A 17,119-nucleotide genomic window follows, 5' to 3' on the forward strand; every position below is an offset into this window, starting at 1 on the left:
CCTATGGAATATAGATCAGTGCTAATGTGCTCATATATTATACCGCAGTGTTTTGTAATGGCGTGTATCCATGGTGTCAATGGCTGTGTTAAAGTGACAGCAGTGATCCGGCTAAATGATGACTCCAGAGATGGTCTCCGCCATCGGTAAAGCTTCACTCTAATACCGTTAATGGCCACTGTGGTAATTGTAGCACATTATACCTAAGGAGCGGCCGGGTGGATCTTACACAAGGCTTGATTTATGCCTGGTTTTATGGACATTCACAGGTTGTTGTCCAACTTGACTCATTTTCATAATAGTGTGGGACAGGGCTGACTTAATGTGCGCATTAGGCACGAGCAGCAGTGTTTGTAGAGGTGCCGGTGGCGCACACAATCGCAGCAGGTGAATTATTTATGATGCTCAGACCCTCAAAGCACAAGCTCATCACAGTGCGTTTTCTGAGCTGTGCGTTTTACATTGGGGTGTATGAGACGAGAACACTGCGCTCTTTGTTTGACACTTAACACAACTGCTTTTCTCATGACACACCCAAATAAGCGCATCATTATAGGATTAACAAACAACTATCTCGAGAATTGCTTTCCACGCACTCCAAATTGCATTTCAACTACATGCATTTTTCATTCACTCTTCATTCACACTCTGCTTTATAACAGCTGCCCTGAGGCATTCAGACAGAGACACTGCCTGCCACTATGACCCCCACTAAGCAAAGACTCTGATGTGTCTTAAGAAAACACTCTAATAATACAATATTGTGATATGATAAGAGAGATTAAACCTTCAACTTTTTGAATACAGAAATGTCCTCAACATATTCACAAACTAAAATAAGTCTGCAGAGTTCTAAAAGCACCTAAAGGACTGAGAAATCAAACTGTGAAATTCAGCTGAGAGAAAAGCACAAACCCGCCTCCCTTCGTCCACAAATGCATGTTTTTTTTTTTTTTTTTTTTTTTTTTACAAACAAAATAGTCTGTATTTCAGCAAAAATAGGCTGAAGTATGTCCATCCTCGTAGCCCTCTTTGGTTTGATTTGTTTGGACACTTCACTTTTGGATTTCTTCCAAACTAGTATTGACCTGTGATTGATTTGAACCACCCTATTTACCCGGGACAGTCCCAGTTTTGAGCACTGTCTCCCCTGTCCCAGTAGATTTATCCAAAACCAGTGATTTGTCCCAGTTTTATACAAGAAATGTCCCAGATGTAGCTATTTTTGACCAATATGACCCCTTCCAACAATAAAGAGAAGCAAAAATTGTGATTTGTTTTGGTAAAATACAGAAAAGCTGCTTAAAAATGACCAAAACACAAACAAAATGTAACTATACTGGCTCACATGCTAGTCATGAATGGTCTCTGCATAACATTTTTCCTTAATCACGCAGTCGTTTCACAGTTTTATTATTACCAACCACCAAAAAACCGAGGACATCCCAGTTTTTTTATTTTATTTTGAAATTCTGGTCAACCTAAGCTTGGGCAATCACAAACGCAGCAGCACATGGGCAGATTGATTGTTTGTGAAAAATGTATCTTGCTGACCAGGTTATGAAAAACCCACATCATTGAAAAAAGTGTTATAAGACCGTTCACTGGAAAAGTTACATAGTGCACCCTTAAGGTAAACTTATAGCCTATAAAGTATGAAGACCTAAACAGTTTGCTGGCTACGAGAAGCAGGCTTAATTGTACAATTCTAATATTAGGCCTATTTATAATAAAATAAACACTTCGTTGTTTTGGTCCAACTGGCGCTTGATCCCCCTCCCGCGTCCCAGACCACGCCTCTCGCACGCAGCATCCTCTTCAGATCATCACTCGTACTTCACACAGAGTCAGCGCCCAGCGGAGCCCAGAGCGCACGGCGTGTGCCCCGGACCGCGTCTCTGCTCCACCGGAGACTGTCCACAGTGCGCGGACATGAAGGCGACACCGTAACCAACACCGTGACCTCCACCAACACGCGCACGACCCGGACAGAGGAGGAGAGCTGCAGGTAAGCACACACCGATCAGGTCGCGGAACAGATTGACTTGTAATAGAAAATGCCTGATTACGGCAGTAAACTATTCAAACGGTGAAAGTGAAATATGAACGAGTCAGTCCAGCAGGAGGAGATAGATTCGGCAGTTCGGTTGCAGTTAGTGCAAATTAATACTTTTGCAGACTTTTTAAACTTTAAAATGATAATCTACCGCTTAATTACTGCATTTATGAAATTTTAGCAATTATTTTAGCACTATATATGGGCTTTATCACGTTATAGGCAACTTTGGCTCTGCGCAGCTCCCGTGGTAGGCTACTGCTTCTTGCATAGGCGAAATCAAGTGAACTTTGGAGATGTAGTTAGATCCAAGTTCACGTATTTTCCACTAGAGATTCCATTTTAGGAGACTGGGCAACTTAAAAGTCATATATTATGCAAACTCTTGACTCTTGTGGACCAAATTTAAACCCAGCGGAAGAAAATGGATGGGCGAATTGGATGCTTGAGTAACCCTTTTTCTTATTAGTCTGTCTAAATCTCCAAAGCTCAAAATGTCAGAATGCACCGTTCCACCTTGTGAAGTCATGAAGCAGTAGTTTTCAAGTTAACATCTACATTTTATCTTTTGTTTATAAGAGATTGGCAATTCCAGTGCTGAAATCATCCAAATGATTCTAGTGTAGGTGTATGGATCTTAAAAACACCAAATGTAGTGCTGAAATTATCCAAATGATTCTAGTGTAGGTGTATGGATCTTAAAAACACCAAATGTAGTGCTGAAATTATCCAAATGATTCTAGTGTAGGTGTATATAACTCAAAAACACCACGGAGCACTACCTGTATTACCACATGACATCACAAAGTGGAACAGAGTGTTTTCAGTTTGGGAGAAGAACTCAGCAAGAGAAAACAACATTATAACATAGAACAGAAAATATTGTGTTATGGGCCCTTCAAAGTCACTCAGTATAAGTTCCCAAAAACAGCCTAAAAAATGTGTTCCATGACAAGTAGCCCTAAGTTTACATAATTATTGCAAGTAGAAATCTGGTCAGTCTTAAGGGCTTAAATTAATTACCGTAGTATAATAGCTTTAAGAACCAGAGTCTTTCCTGTCCCTTGATTTTGTTCCCATGGCCTATGTCTGGTGCTCCCTACAGACATCCATCACGAGGGCTAGGTGACAGGTGCTATTTTCAGAGCTGCTGCCTGTCATCATTATTCTGCATTACACTCTAATAAAGGTTTATTAGTGAAGAGCCTACAGCAGAGAGGCGAGGAGGCACAGTCAGGCAGCGTGGCATGTATCATCAGAGCGGTGCCTGGACTAAACTTGTACATTTGTCACCAGAAATGTAGCCTACAGTTAAGGCCACAAGTGATTCATGTCCTGCATATGGATCTGTTGCTGAACGTCTCTCTGGAAATGTCAAACAAATAACAAATTACACTGGTGATAATGTTATGAAGACTTTTAGTATTATTTATTGAAGCACTAAAAGCATGGCATTGCAGGTAGGGAAGGGTGTTATGGCAAAGTATATCACATATTTGTGGGACAGTAATCGATAAAAGAAAGTCGATTAAATACATGTCCTGAATAGTTGACTAAAAAGGAGGCGTGGCAAAACTATTATGTATTTCTGTGTTCTGACCCAAACTGCACTCAAAAGCTTACAACTGCATGGGAGTGCAGATAAAAGTACTAGGAACAATGAATTTACATAAAGACAGATTAAATGTGTGAGTTTAATCTGCCATTTTATATAGAAATACCAAAAAAATACCAATTCAGCCTCACTCACTTATTGATTTATCCTTTTTGCTGTTGTTCCATACATATCTCTGTGATCTAAATAAAATAATCAGTCATCTAATACAAATTTTGGTCAAGTAGATAAAGACCTACAGCTCTACATGTTGCATTTTTCCAGAAGCACTAAGCAGCTTTCACTCTGTAATGTCTTGAATGGTTGCTAAAATAATTGGCTTCTTTTGATAGTACAATAGACAGCATGTATCTATGTTCGAGAAGAGCTGTTCTTATCGAAAAACAACAGTGGGTCAAATCATGTTTTGATTTTATATTGTCATATCGTTGTCCATCCTTGATTGCAACTGTCACCCTTAGATGTAATTTAGAAGCGTTTGTGCAGGGGGTGGCACAGTGTCTAGGTGGGTTCCCTCTTTTTCCCCCATCAACGCAAAAAAAATGCACCGTAAGTAAAATCCTTCAGCTAAAGTTATCCTCCTCATCTAGCTCGAGAACTGGAGATGGGTCCCGGACACTGAACTCTGCCAGGGTAGCACCACTGAAGGATGGGTTAAATGCAGAGGACAAATTACCATATGGGGACAATAGCCTACCTTCCGAGTCAGGAGCGGATCTAAACCAGGCTGTTGATGTTGCGTGACTGTGGATGTGACTGTGTGAGCAGACAGACCATCCCTCTCTGCTCCGTGTCCACTGCATCCATCAGCGCTCCTCCGTGACATGGACACTTATTAGATTTCACTCACGTTTGCCTTTGCACCGGCACTAATTGAATGCATCCAGGATCCAGGCAGGCACACCCACCAACGTGACCTTGGCTTGTGCTCCAACTCCAGTCAATGTTCAGGGCCTGGAGAGATACTATTACTTTAAGATTAAACCACCGCCCCTATGATTTCATCTCATATGGGTGAGCTGCAATAAATTAATATTCCAAAGAAACACTACTAAAAAGAATATGTATCTCTATAAAAAAACATACATGCAAAGTCTATAGAAGATAAAAACTACACTAAATATGACAAAAGCATTTACTGAACAATAAGTAAATGACAATATGTCCAAATACACGAGTGGCCAATTTTATACCAAATATTGTATTTAGAATTGTAGAAATTTTTGACGATACTAAAATTTCAAAATTGATATCTGTACTAAGGAATAGACTCGATACTTAATACCAATACCACAATAGATAATATCTTTAGACAATAGAATGTAATTTTCAGCATTAAATCATAGTACTTTCTTTTATTATGGAGTGGTCTTATATCTGTACAATTGCTCAGTCATTCAGGTAGATCATTCTAAGGAAAGTTTAATTTCTGTCCAGTGAATGTGACTTTTTTTTTTATCGATACCTTGTTTGAACAGACATCTCTCTGATTGGTGGGCAAAAAAATAAGAAACTACACAAGTTAAAATGTCTGTTCAAACCAGGTATCGATAAAAAAGTCACATTCACAGGACAGAAATGAGCCTTTTCTGAAAAGCTTTAGAATGATCTTGAGCTGTATCGGAACAAGTATAAGAGCACACACATGTATACGCCCATGGACCACTGTGGAACCAACCTGAACCATTGAGGAATTATACAGATGTAAGACCACCTCGTAATAAAAGAAAGTATTCCAATTTAATGATGAAAATGGCATTCTATTGTCTAAAGAAAGTGTGTTTTTTATTGTCACTGTGGTATTGGTATTAAGTATCAAGTCTATTCCTTAGTACAGAAATCAATTTTGAAATTTTAGTATTATGACAACACTAGTCGCAAGTAACATGAGGGTGCAGCGATCTACCAAATCACCATCCGCCTAATATGACGCACAAAATGACTCCAGCTTTCTAATTTCAGCATTAACTTCCATTCCAATATTTTACAAGTTCACCAAATGCCTTCTGGAATACAGTGAGTGATGCTTTAGGCACAGACCATGGTCCCGCTGTGGGCTGCTGCAGGCATTTGTCAGGGCTCCCCGCTGACACCTCTCCAGTCATCTCCTCTGGCTCTGATTTACGCGTAAGGTGACCGCTCTCATCACTCAGCTCCTCTCTCCTCCTCTCGCTGATTTGTAGGGCTTTGTTGGTCCTTAGGCATGTGAAGGACGCGGCCACACTCCGCCTTCCAAAACAATATCATAAGCAGCCTCCATTAGCCATATGGGCCTCAGTCTGCTGGTGCAGTCTGGGCACAGGCCTACAGCATCATGCCACTATTCTAATCAGTGCCGTAGAAGCTTGCACATGTTCACTTGCTCCTGCCATGCTGGGGTTTTCATCTTGTTTATTACTAAAATGGGTTAATATTTCAGTTTTGGGGTGACAGATATGTTTCATGATAGACTGTATAAACAACTTTGGACACCTTAGTAAGGATAGTCTGTATATCGGTGGTATCAGTGATATTGGAAGATTTGTTTATTTATTGGTACAACCACAAATAGTTGATATCTGATAGGAAATTTAGCTTCTAGTTTCTATGATTAACAAAATATACAGTGAAGAGCTTTATGGATTACTGTGTGCTGACAGAGCAGAGAGGGGCAAGCGTTATGAGCTCTGAATGGAGAAATGTTCAAAATATTAAATGGAAGGAAGTGAAACGCTAAATAAAAGTAAGCAGACTGTATAAAGAAGTGGATTAAGTGGATTTGGGTCTGGCCAAATGAAGCTCACTGAGGTTATAAGGGTGAATATGGAGCAAGTTCCATATTAGGAATAGGAATTGATTTAAGGACAAAATAAGCAAAGCAAAATATAAACACCAGGATCACAGAAAGCAAGTCAGTACAAACATTTTAAGACCAAAATGAGCAGCCTGTAATAGTTATAGAAAGAAGGACGATGTTTTCTCAACACTGGAACTAGAAGCACACCCATAATCACTTCCTATTTGTAAAGTGACTCCTGGCAGTTTAGCTATGTCCATTTATATATAATACATACTTATTTTATATAAAATGTCAAAGAAACATTTTGAATAATATACATTGATTGCTGCTGTTATGACTACCACAACAACTACTTTTACTGCTACTCCAACCTCTACTGCTATTATATTTCTACTTGTATTAATACTGTTACTATTACCACTAGGGATAGGGTAACAATAACTGAAATATCGTGATATTGTATTGTCAAAGTTCTCACAATAATATTGTGGACCATCACAATATATTGAATTAGAAGTCTCTTTTCTTAATTTAAGAGTTATGGTGCAGCAATAGCTACAAAATACAGAGGGAACTACATAGACAATGATCCTTTGCTCCATTTCAGTGTAGACTACATGAAGAAATTACAGTTCAAAGCACTTTTATGTCTTAGTTCTTGTCAAGGCATTTCAAGAGGAAAAAGTAGCATATTCAGTTTTGTTAGCCTCCACAAAATATCACAATAAATATCGTACCGTGAGATGTATATCATGAAAATATCGTACAGAGAGATTTGGATATTGTTACATCCCTAATCGTGAGTCTTCCCACCATATGTGAGCTTCCCCACGATATATTGCAATAAATATCATACTGTGAGGTTCATACTGTGACAATATTGTATCATGAGACTTGGATATCATTACACCCCTAATTACTAATATAACCCCAAAATAGAGGAGACCAACCAGTAGAAAACAGAGCCCAGTCCCCTGCGTTGTCCTCACACCTGGAGTGGCTCGGTCATGTGACAGTTCTGAACATAGCTCGGAGCTCACAGCTTTCTGTTGTTTTTGCTGAGTGTCCATTTTCCGCAGCTGCACACTCTGCACCTGACTCACACCTCATCACCATTATAACCTTGTGTTTCCGTTCAACTATAATATGCCCTACACGTTTCTTTACTGCTAAACTTTCACATTTACAGATTGTACTTTTAAATAGGCTACTTAGACAAAATCCCCCCGATGTTAACCACTAAAGAGACAGTTTTGAGAGGTGCTGCCTTTAGAGCCAGAGAGGTGTTGCCTTTAGAGCTGTAACCTTTTATGGTGCAATGGCCTGGTTTGAAGTTTGTGGGCCCTGCTTTCAAACATTAATTTTGTGTCTATTAAAATCAGAGGTGTAAAGTACGCAGTTATATCTAATCCCATACATGAGTAACTTTCTAATAAAATAATACTTCTCAGAGACCATACTTTAATGCTTTATGTTGACAATATTAAATGGTTTTGTACATTTGCATTTATTTATAAAGAATCTTCCAATATACTTTCAAATTTATATAATTATTTTTATATTATTGTATATTATATTTCATGCTTTGTCCATCTAATTACTTTGTTTTCATTAACAACAGATAAAAAGTTGGCCAAAATGCAGACAGTTGCTCTTGTGAAGTGCTTCCCCAAAGTCCTTAATACCTATAAAAATCCTTCTTGGCTAATTTCTTGGACCGCTACTTTTTGTACTTGAGTAATATTATTTTGTTTGAGCTTTTGGCAACTTTACCCACCTCTAAAGCAAAATATAAAACAATTTCACCAACCTATCAGCTCAGAACAATTCATGTTTGTCCTGGAATCCCTTTTGTTGTATCTTGACCTCAAAAATTTCATGTCGTATTTTGTGGCTGGTGCCATACTAAACAAAAATCAATGCATCTTCATTCATTTCATTGGCCTCTATAGACCTGATCCGGTCTTGTGTCACTCTGGGTAACCTGAGTGTTATGTTCATGATTAGGTCTGGGGTTTGGGTGCTCGACTCAGCAGGATTCTATAGGCCCTCAGCAGCTGACAGGTTCTGTTATACTAAACTGACTTTTTGATTAATTTAATTTAGTATACATGGTTGCTTTCTCATCAAAATATACCTGGAGTCTTTTTGTACACTAGTGCATGTTATAATTTCAGTTTTATCACGATGTATGTACACCGTATTTTTCTTAAAGTAATCTGTGTCTTTTGAATGTTCAGACTTCACTCTGATTGGTTAGATCCAGCTGTCACTCACTCAGAGCCTTACAGGGGTTAACCAATGACAGAAGTGTGTCACAAATAAGTGTGTTTAACTTTATAGCTGGTTTCAAGATTAAATTTGTGAAACCTGATACAACAATATGACCAAGTGACTATCCAGTATAACTCTACAGTGTTTTTTAAAGTCCATACATAAAGTCCATACGCTCCACAATTTACCACCTGATAAAATCCTTGTATATGGAAATGTATTTAGGAAGCTTGTTTTATTGACAATGTCTCTGTATTTAAATATGGTAAAGGAGAAATTTAATTTGTCAACTGGACAAAAGTTTATTTGGTTGATTACGTTTCGCAGCTCATCCAAGCTGCTTCTTCAGTTCTGATCAGACGCTGGTGGGTACTTCCTTATATCTGCCTTTAGGAAGAAGCTAACTATAGTGAAAGTACTCTGAAATTAAGACACCTGTTTACAGTTTCTGTTTGTTACTTAGGCCTATTAAACTGCACTGAGTGTGGGGTCATATTAGTATAATTCAGGGTCATAATGGGAGCTTTCACACCTCTAGACCTGACCTGGCTACGCCTGTTATTCTATTGTTTGTTTTTTGATTTAGATTTGAGGATGGAGTTGTAAATAGGAGAAAGACGGAGCCTGAGTCCCCCATTTCTGTTTATAGAAATGCGGCTTCTTTAACTCCCCTTTCAATTCTTCAGATCTGTACCTCACTATCCTCAAAGGAGTGGCTGGTGACTTTTAGGTGGAGATTTTCCGCAGACTCAGATCCACTGCTGCTCTCTCGTCTGTTTTGGTACATCCTCTTGTGATGTGGCTGTTTTGTTTCTCCAATGTTTTATTTCTCCAATGCAGTCTTCTCTACACTGAATGGAGTAAACAACTTTAAATATGTTAAACTCTCGTCTTGTTCTCATGGACCAATATTGTGTCTTGTATCGTCTTGTGGATTCCCTGTCTCGCACCATACCTGTTTCTTTACATTAAAATGTCTGGTAGAAAGTGCTGTGTGTGTGACTATTTATTATTTGTATTATATTCTAAAATGAGCTGCAATACTTTGTCATTTCAGACTGAGTGGCGATCCGTGTCCGGCTGCAGTACCCTGGGAGTCATGAGGACCAGAGGGTGAGAGCACAGAACACTGCACTATCAACATGACCATGATACAGTAAGAAGGGAAAGAATACTGAAAGGAACAAAACTAGACTAACTAAATGTATAGATACAATGGGAAGTGAAGGTGTAGCTAGGTATTATATTTGTTGTGTTGGAGGTTGGGATTTGAATTCTTTGCATTCTGCGTCATAACAAAAAGAAACCATATTTGCTTCCTCTTGTCTGGCCTCCTCTTTCAGCAGGGCTTTAAACCATACAGAGAAATGTATAATTGCTGTTCATTTACAAGTCATTCTCTCTGCTAGGCCAGACCTTTAATTCCTCTCCCTCTAAAGATGCAGCACATTGATGCCGACTCCTCTCCTTTCAGTAATTTTCTCTGACCCTGCCTCAGATTCTCTCCCTCCCTTTCTCTCTGCCCCAACATAATTTCTACATCTATCTCTCTCTCACTCTGCCCCCTACCTCTTTCTGTCTCTGTCTCTGTCCATACTTTGGCTCTTCTCTTTCTTCTCTCTTTGTACTGAATTTCTGCACCTCTCTTTTTCTCTTTCTCTGTCACCTGCCTCAGCTTTGCTCCTAGCTTTTTTTCCCCCCCTGCTGCCTGTCTCTTTGACCTTGCCTAAGCTCTTTTCTCTCTCTGTCCCAAACTTACATCTGTTCTTCTCTCTCTCTTTCTTTCTTTCTCTCTCTCTTTCTTTCTTTCTTTCTCTCATTCTCCCCTCACATCTCTGCTCCTCTCGCCCTCTGCTCCTTGCACTAGTTCAACCCTGTCTTTTTCTCTTCCCTCAGCTCCTCTCTCTTTTCCCATGTCTCTTTCTGACCCTGCCTCTTGTCCTCTCTTCTTCTCTTCCCCTCCTCCTCTCTCTCTTCTTAGTCGATTAATCGGTCAATCAGTGAAGACCAAATTTAAAGATTTATATGGGACAACAGCAGAAAGCAAAAGTTAGCGAGTTAGTTGACATTTTCATATTTTTTGGTTAGTACATAAAAAGGCAGATTAAACTTTTGAATCAAAAGCTGAATCTGTCTTTATATAAATACATTGTCTCTCGGTACTTTTAAATAGCTGTTTTAACATGAAGTCCCATACAGATGTAGGTTTGTGAGTGTAGTTTCGGTCAGATACATAATAGTTTTGAGAGCTTTTGCCATGCTCCATTTTCAGTAAATGAACTGATCAGCAAGACATGTCTTTAGTCGACCAAGAATTTCTTTAGTCGACAACAACCAACTACGACCTATTGTTTTGATAATCTCACTCTCAGTCCTTGCCCTAGTCATCCTATCTTTCTTCCTCTTCTTCCTCCTCTTCCTCTCGGTATCTGACCCAGCTCTGTTCATCCCTCGCTCGTGGCCCATGATGAATCCTCGCGCGCTCCTCCTCGCGTGTCAGCACCTCCGCTGGTTTATAGGCTGCTGCCGAGATGAGGTGACAGTGCGCACTGAAATATGGCCGAATTAAGAGCGCTGCTATGTGTAAACAACGCAAATAAACAACAAAATCCATAAATCAAGTCCACCAAGGCCCAGCGCTGTTAGAACTTTGTTGACCTGTAATATTTGGAGGTTGTTTTGTGGAGCCCATAGTTTTTGCTGACTTTACATTTGCCATTTATTGTAGCAGCACAGTGGAACATGTATTATTCATGATGCACATGCAAGTGAGCTTTTAAGAAATATTGTTTTCATAAATCTTAACTTGCTTTGTGGCTAATGTGGCAACGTCGGAATCACTATTATGAATGAAGTTGAATGTAGTTGCCAAATTCAACGATAGTTCTCTTGTTTCAAAATTACACAACAAATCATGACAGCTATAATCAATAATAATCAATGCTCTCTGTAACTTTTCTCGTCTGAATGGAGATGTTTTCACTCTGCCTAGAATCTTCCACAGTATGGCATTAAACATATCTATCTTCATAAAGACAATTAGCTGCTAGCCTCTCTTATAAACAGTGCCTTTTACTGTGCAACAGAACCTCAACAAAAAAGTTATGCAGTGCACCTTAAACTATGACAAAGATTTCCAATATATGTATATTAAACTATGTCCAGAAAAGTACAGGGTTAGGATGATTTAGTTTTCCATAAGTTTTATAAAACTCCTGCTACACTTTGTCTCAAGTTCAAATAATTGACAGCATAGTGACAGGAAGGGCATCTGGTCTAAAAAAGTACCCTAATAATTCACCGTATCAACTTAGGAAAAGTACTTTTTTTTCTAATAATACCGGCAAACTCCAAATTGAGTTTGAGGTATGATACAGAGATAGCTTCTTGGATGAGACGTAAATGCCAGTCCATATGATTTCTTTTTTGTGATTGAATTAGCTTGGATGACAGAGAATCCTCCCACCCAGATATAATGGAAGAGTGATGCTTCGGAGAGGGATCCATTTTGTTACTCTCAGAACTTGTCAGAACTAGTTTTTTTTTTTTTTAACTTTAGTTTGAAACGTAACTACTGACTACCAGTTTTACATAACAGCCCCTGAACAATATTTTATTCTGACATAGTTGGAGTTATTGGTGAGTTCAAATGTACAAATTTAAGTTTAATAATGCCCTTTCTGACTCTGCACCTTTTGAATTGTTTTGATCAAAAATCCATTTTGGATTTTCCACAGAAATGAGCTGCCACTCCTCCTTTCACGGTCATCTGTCAAACTTGCTCTGCTCATTTGACTTTAAGATCACCCCGACACGTACAAGATAAGAGTAATATACCGAACCATCTTTTATGTTGTAATAAGAAATACTGATACCAATGACATACACAAAAACACTGGTAAAGAATTTTTGGAAAATCACTAATCAGATTATCTTTCACTAAAGGCTGATGACAGGTAAACTGTGAATAGTTATTTGAATTCTTATAATCAGACTACAGCTGGAGTCCAATTGCACATATGCTGTGTTATGATACTAAAAATAATTAAAATGCTGATAATGAATGCTGATAATGAAAAACACTGTTTATTTAAGCAATAGAATGTAATTTTCAACATTAAATAATAGTACTTTCTTTTAAATCACCATATCTGTGTAATCCCTTAGTCATCCAGGTCTGTTCCATGGGTGGTCCATGGTTGTATACTTGTCTATGTGGTCTCATACTCGTTCTGATTCAGCTCAAGATCATTCTAAAGCTGTTCTGGAAAGGCCCATTTCTGTCCTGTGAATGTGACTTTTTTAGTGTTGATACTTATATCTAGTTTATGTACTAGTTTTAGGATGGATTAGTATTTGATTTTCAATACTTTTGACAATAAAGTGTGCATACTCACTAAGCGAGGAAAAGCTTTCCACTTAACAATAAGGGGCCAGCATTTAGACAGGTGTTATCACTCAGTTTAGACCAGCCCACATTAGCAATTCTTTGCATTTCTCTGGAGAAATCAGACTATAATCAGACAACAGATGTACTCAGAGTCCTCTTGTTAATATGATGAGTGAGGTGAGCATACAGCACCGAGCATTTAGGTCCTACAGAAAATGATATTTTTAGCACGGCTGTCTCATTTTGTGTGGCCTTGAAGCTGGCACAAAAACCTTGTTTCCACTGATTCACTTGGAACAGTGTTCCAGTGTTTGGAACTCCATTGTCAATACCGTCCTGTTTGAGGGGTCTGAAGGCATTTTTGCAGACATAATTTCTCACCGAATGTTGATCTTGATTTTGTGATAAGCTGCTGTATTTCAAGTTATGGCAATTTAACTGCTGAGCCGACATGCTGCAACAGCTGTTTCCTGTTTATGGATTCATGACACTCATGTATAAAGATCAAACACATGAGACAAACCCAGTGCAAAAGACACTACAATGTGGTGCAGAAATGAAATAAATGCAGAAAATCTGGAAACTGGAAAAAGTTTGTGTTTTCTCTAGCTTTAGCCTTATCTCACAGCACCACAAACTTGGAAACTAAACATCTAAACTAAACATCTTTTTGTGAATCGTTGAGATTGGCAATACAATTTTGAGTATAATTCAGATACGATTTAAATTTTATTTATTCAGACAACAAGAGTTCTGTTTGGGTGACATCAGTGTCTCATGGAGCAGAGCTTTGCCCCTGGAGTCCTCAGGCCGTGGAAACACAGCTGAGCTGAAGACCTGCTCCAAGGCGTCCCCAAACGAACCTTGTCAGTGAAAAAGAGGCTGAAGAGTTCACTGACCTGTTGGTTTAAGGCAAAAGTTCACATTATGGTTACAGAGATGAGAGCATTGAGTGTGGAGCTTCTTCAAAGACAGTTGGGCCGCTTCATGAATAAATGATGTGGATTTAATGTCCTTCAAATGAAAATCTGCTGCAGAGGCCATCATCCCCTCTGCATACACAACAATCACAAAGATAAACTTAAGAGGTGCATTATTTATATTACTGAGTGGGACCTCTCTGGTCTCTGCACCATACCTGACTATGCATTAATACTATTGCGACATTGCTATATCACAATTTTGAATCTCTCACAGTAGTAACACAAACTATTTGAACTCCAAGTTTCTAATTCAACTTATTTATTGTGCTTTAATATTATAACCATAATAATTGCACAAGAGGTCATACTGTGTATATGTTACAGAAGTAACATAGATAGCATCTATTGGTAAAAAGTGAGAATGCACCAGGAGCCAAAGATATCAATTTAAAATGTCAATGTAATTTCCAATCAGTTACAAATACCCTTACTTGATAAATAGTTTCCTCTGATCCTTCTCATCTGACCACTCTTGCACCACTACTTTGTACTTCTACTTTTAATATTGTTTTGAAGTAAGAGTATTCTAGTAAATGTTTTGGCTACTCTGCCCACCGCTACTGAGTGTATGAGCATAAGTGAGTGTGCAGACAGCAGCACTAAAGTTACTGTCTCACTGGGCTTTCTGCACCATCACTGTTAATGATTTTACACTTGTTCTTCAGGGAAAGTAATTAGAGAAGTTGTGGTCTGTAAACACCACCACTTTTCAGTTTTAATTATAATCTAAAAGCCAGTCAGCTTTTGTGTAATTGCTGAGCGTTTTTGAGAAACTATTTTGTGAGGTTCATTAATTTAGAAGCTTGAGTTGGATAAATCGTGTATGACATGTGCAATTTTAATGAGAATGTGAAGATGAACTTTATTGTCCCTTTATGGAAATTTGTCTTGTCTGCATTTGACCACGGGACAGCCTGTCAGGAGTATAATTATTTTGCATTGCCAAATGTCCATCATCTTATATAGTGATCAAACATGCATGCCCCAGAAATGATTTGTGCAACATATAAACCTGTTGAAGTGACTCTACGTTTGAAAGCTGTTGTGAGTATTAACCTGTGTTCTGTCTTCTCTCTGCAGGCTCGGGAGACAGTCCTGAAGTTTGATGGAGGGCCATGCTCTTCAAACAGCAGGCACAGCTCAGACAGAAGCTCCTGGTTCTGGGCAGCCTTGCTATTGGAAGTGTGCTGTATCTGGTGGCCCGTGTGGGGACTTTGGAAAGGTAAGTCTAATCCAGTAGCCTTAGTTCTAGTCACATAAGCATTGGCTCAAGTGGACAATTATGATACATACTCTAACCGAGCTTGCTGTTAAAACCTCTATAGCTCTTGCCTCTCATAAAGCTGTGAATATGTAATAGATGTGCTGTCTTACAGTGATCCTATGGCATGTTTTCCAGGCTGCAGCCAGTCTGCCACGTGGAGCACAGCCTGCTTCCTGCGCCTGAACAGATCCCACTGCGGAGCCTCCAGTTCAAACGCGCTCTGCTCCATGAGCTGCGCCGAGGCAATGGCACAAAGGAGCAGCTGGGGCTGCAGCGGCTGGTGCAGCAGCTGCCTCAAGCCATCATCATCGGGGTGCGGAAGGGCGGCACGAGGGCGCTCCTGGAGATGCTTAACCTGCACCCGGCTGTGGTCAAAGCATCACAGGAAATACACTTCTTTGACAATGACAAGAACTATGCTCGTGGCATTGAGTGGTACAGGAGCAAAATGCCCTTCTCTTTCCCCCATCAGATCACAATTGAAAAGAGCCCTGCATACTTCATCACAGACGAGGTCCCTGAACGCATCTTCAAGATGAACTCCTCCATCAAGCTACTCATTATTGTGAGAGAGCCCACCACCAGAGCTGTGTCAGACTACACACAAGTGCTGGAGGGTAAAGAACGCAAAAACAAAACCTACCACAAGTTTGAGAAACTAGCCATAGACTCTAGTACATTTGAGGTGAACACGAAGTACAAAGCTGTCCGTACCAGCATTTACACTAAACACCTGGAGCGCTGGCTCAAGTTTTTTCCTGTGGAGCAGTTCCATATTGTAGATGGAGACCGCCTCATCACAGACCCTCTGTCTGAGCTGACGCTGGTGGAACAGTTCCTCCACCTCCCGCCCAGAATCAGCCCCTTCAACCTCTACTTTAATGCCACCAGGGGGTTTTACTGCTTGCGATTCAACATTGTCTTCAGCAAGTGCCTAGCAGGCAGCAAAGGACGCATCCATCCTGAGGTAGAGCCCTCTGTGCTGACCAAACTGCAGCGCTTCTTCCACCCTTTCAACCAGAAGTTTTACCAGATCACTGGACGGACCTTCACCTGGCCTTGATCCTCACAGCTTTGCTCCAGACTGTGTGTGTCTAGGATTTATGCATAAATCAGCTCTAAACACTTTGTATTTTATCTTCTGAAGAAAAAGTATAAACATCAAGGCAAAACACCATACAAAGAGCATCCATCCATTTTTTTCTGCTAAATATTTATTGTATGCTGACCACTAGGTATGCTCACTTCAAGACAGACCTGCTGATGTTCAAAATAGGCATGCTTTGAGTGAACTGGAGCACTATTCAAAACATTTATATAAACTGCAGAAGAGATTAACTCAAATGACCCCTATGATATTCATACAAAAAATATCCTTCTCTAGTTTTGTCAGGAATTATCTGTTAATTAGATGTTTGCCGTTTGGGGCATTAAAGCAGGTGTATTAACATATGTTACTGAATAAAAATGTTTAACTATATTTTTAACTGCAGGACCTTTTATTTATTTATTTTTCTTATTTATTTGTCAACTTTTCTAATGTCAGTATCTAACTGAACTGTGTAAACCTGAACTTGCTATTTGAAAAACAGTGTCCCGCTTCTATTGGTATTGTACATGAATATAACAAGATGGTACTCTATACCACTATTACGTTTATCTTCATCATGATTAAAAGTATGATCTGCATTCCATTGCAGATCTCAGTGTTTAACATTTACAAGAATTTTGATGTTTTTTGTCTTCTCCCTGTATTTA

The 17,119-nt window shown here is 39.3% G+C and overlaps 1 protein-coding gene across 1 annotated transcript; it reads left to right on the plus strand.

Annotated features, from left to right (window-relative positions):
- The first annotated feature begins 1,869 nt into the window (after positions 1-1,869).
- Positions 1,870-16,841, plus strand: LOC110155521 (heparan sulfate glucosamine 3-O-sulfotransferase 5). Its single transcript, XM_020919644.2, has 4 exons — positions 1,870-2,008; positions 9,782-9,837; positions 15,178-15,319; positions 15,497-16,841. The coding sequence occupies exons 3-4, from the start codon at positions 15,213-15,215 to the stop codon at positions 16,422-16,424; spliced, it is 1,035 nt and encodes a 344-aa protein (XP_020775303.1). The 5' UTR covers positions 1,870-2,008; positions 9,782-9,837; positions 15,178-15,212; the 3' UTR covers positions 16,425-16,841.
- The last annotated feature ends 278 nt before the right edge of the window (positions 16,842-17,119 follow it).

Source organism: Boleophthalmus pectinirostris, unplaced genomic scaffold (genome assembly GCF_026225935.1).
Source record: "Boleophthalmus pectinirostris isolate CB_2022bp ecotype Guang Dong unplaced genomic scaffold, ASM2622593v1 HiC_scaffold_13, whole genome shotgun sequence".
NCBI classification, from domain to species: domain Eukaryota; kingdom Metazoa; phylum Chordata; class Actinopteri; order Gobiiformes; family Gobiidae; genus Boleophthalmus; species Boleophthalmus pectinirostris.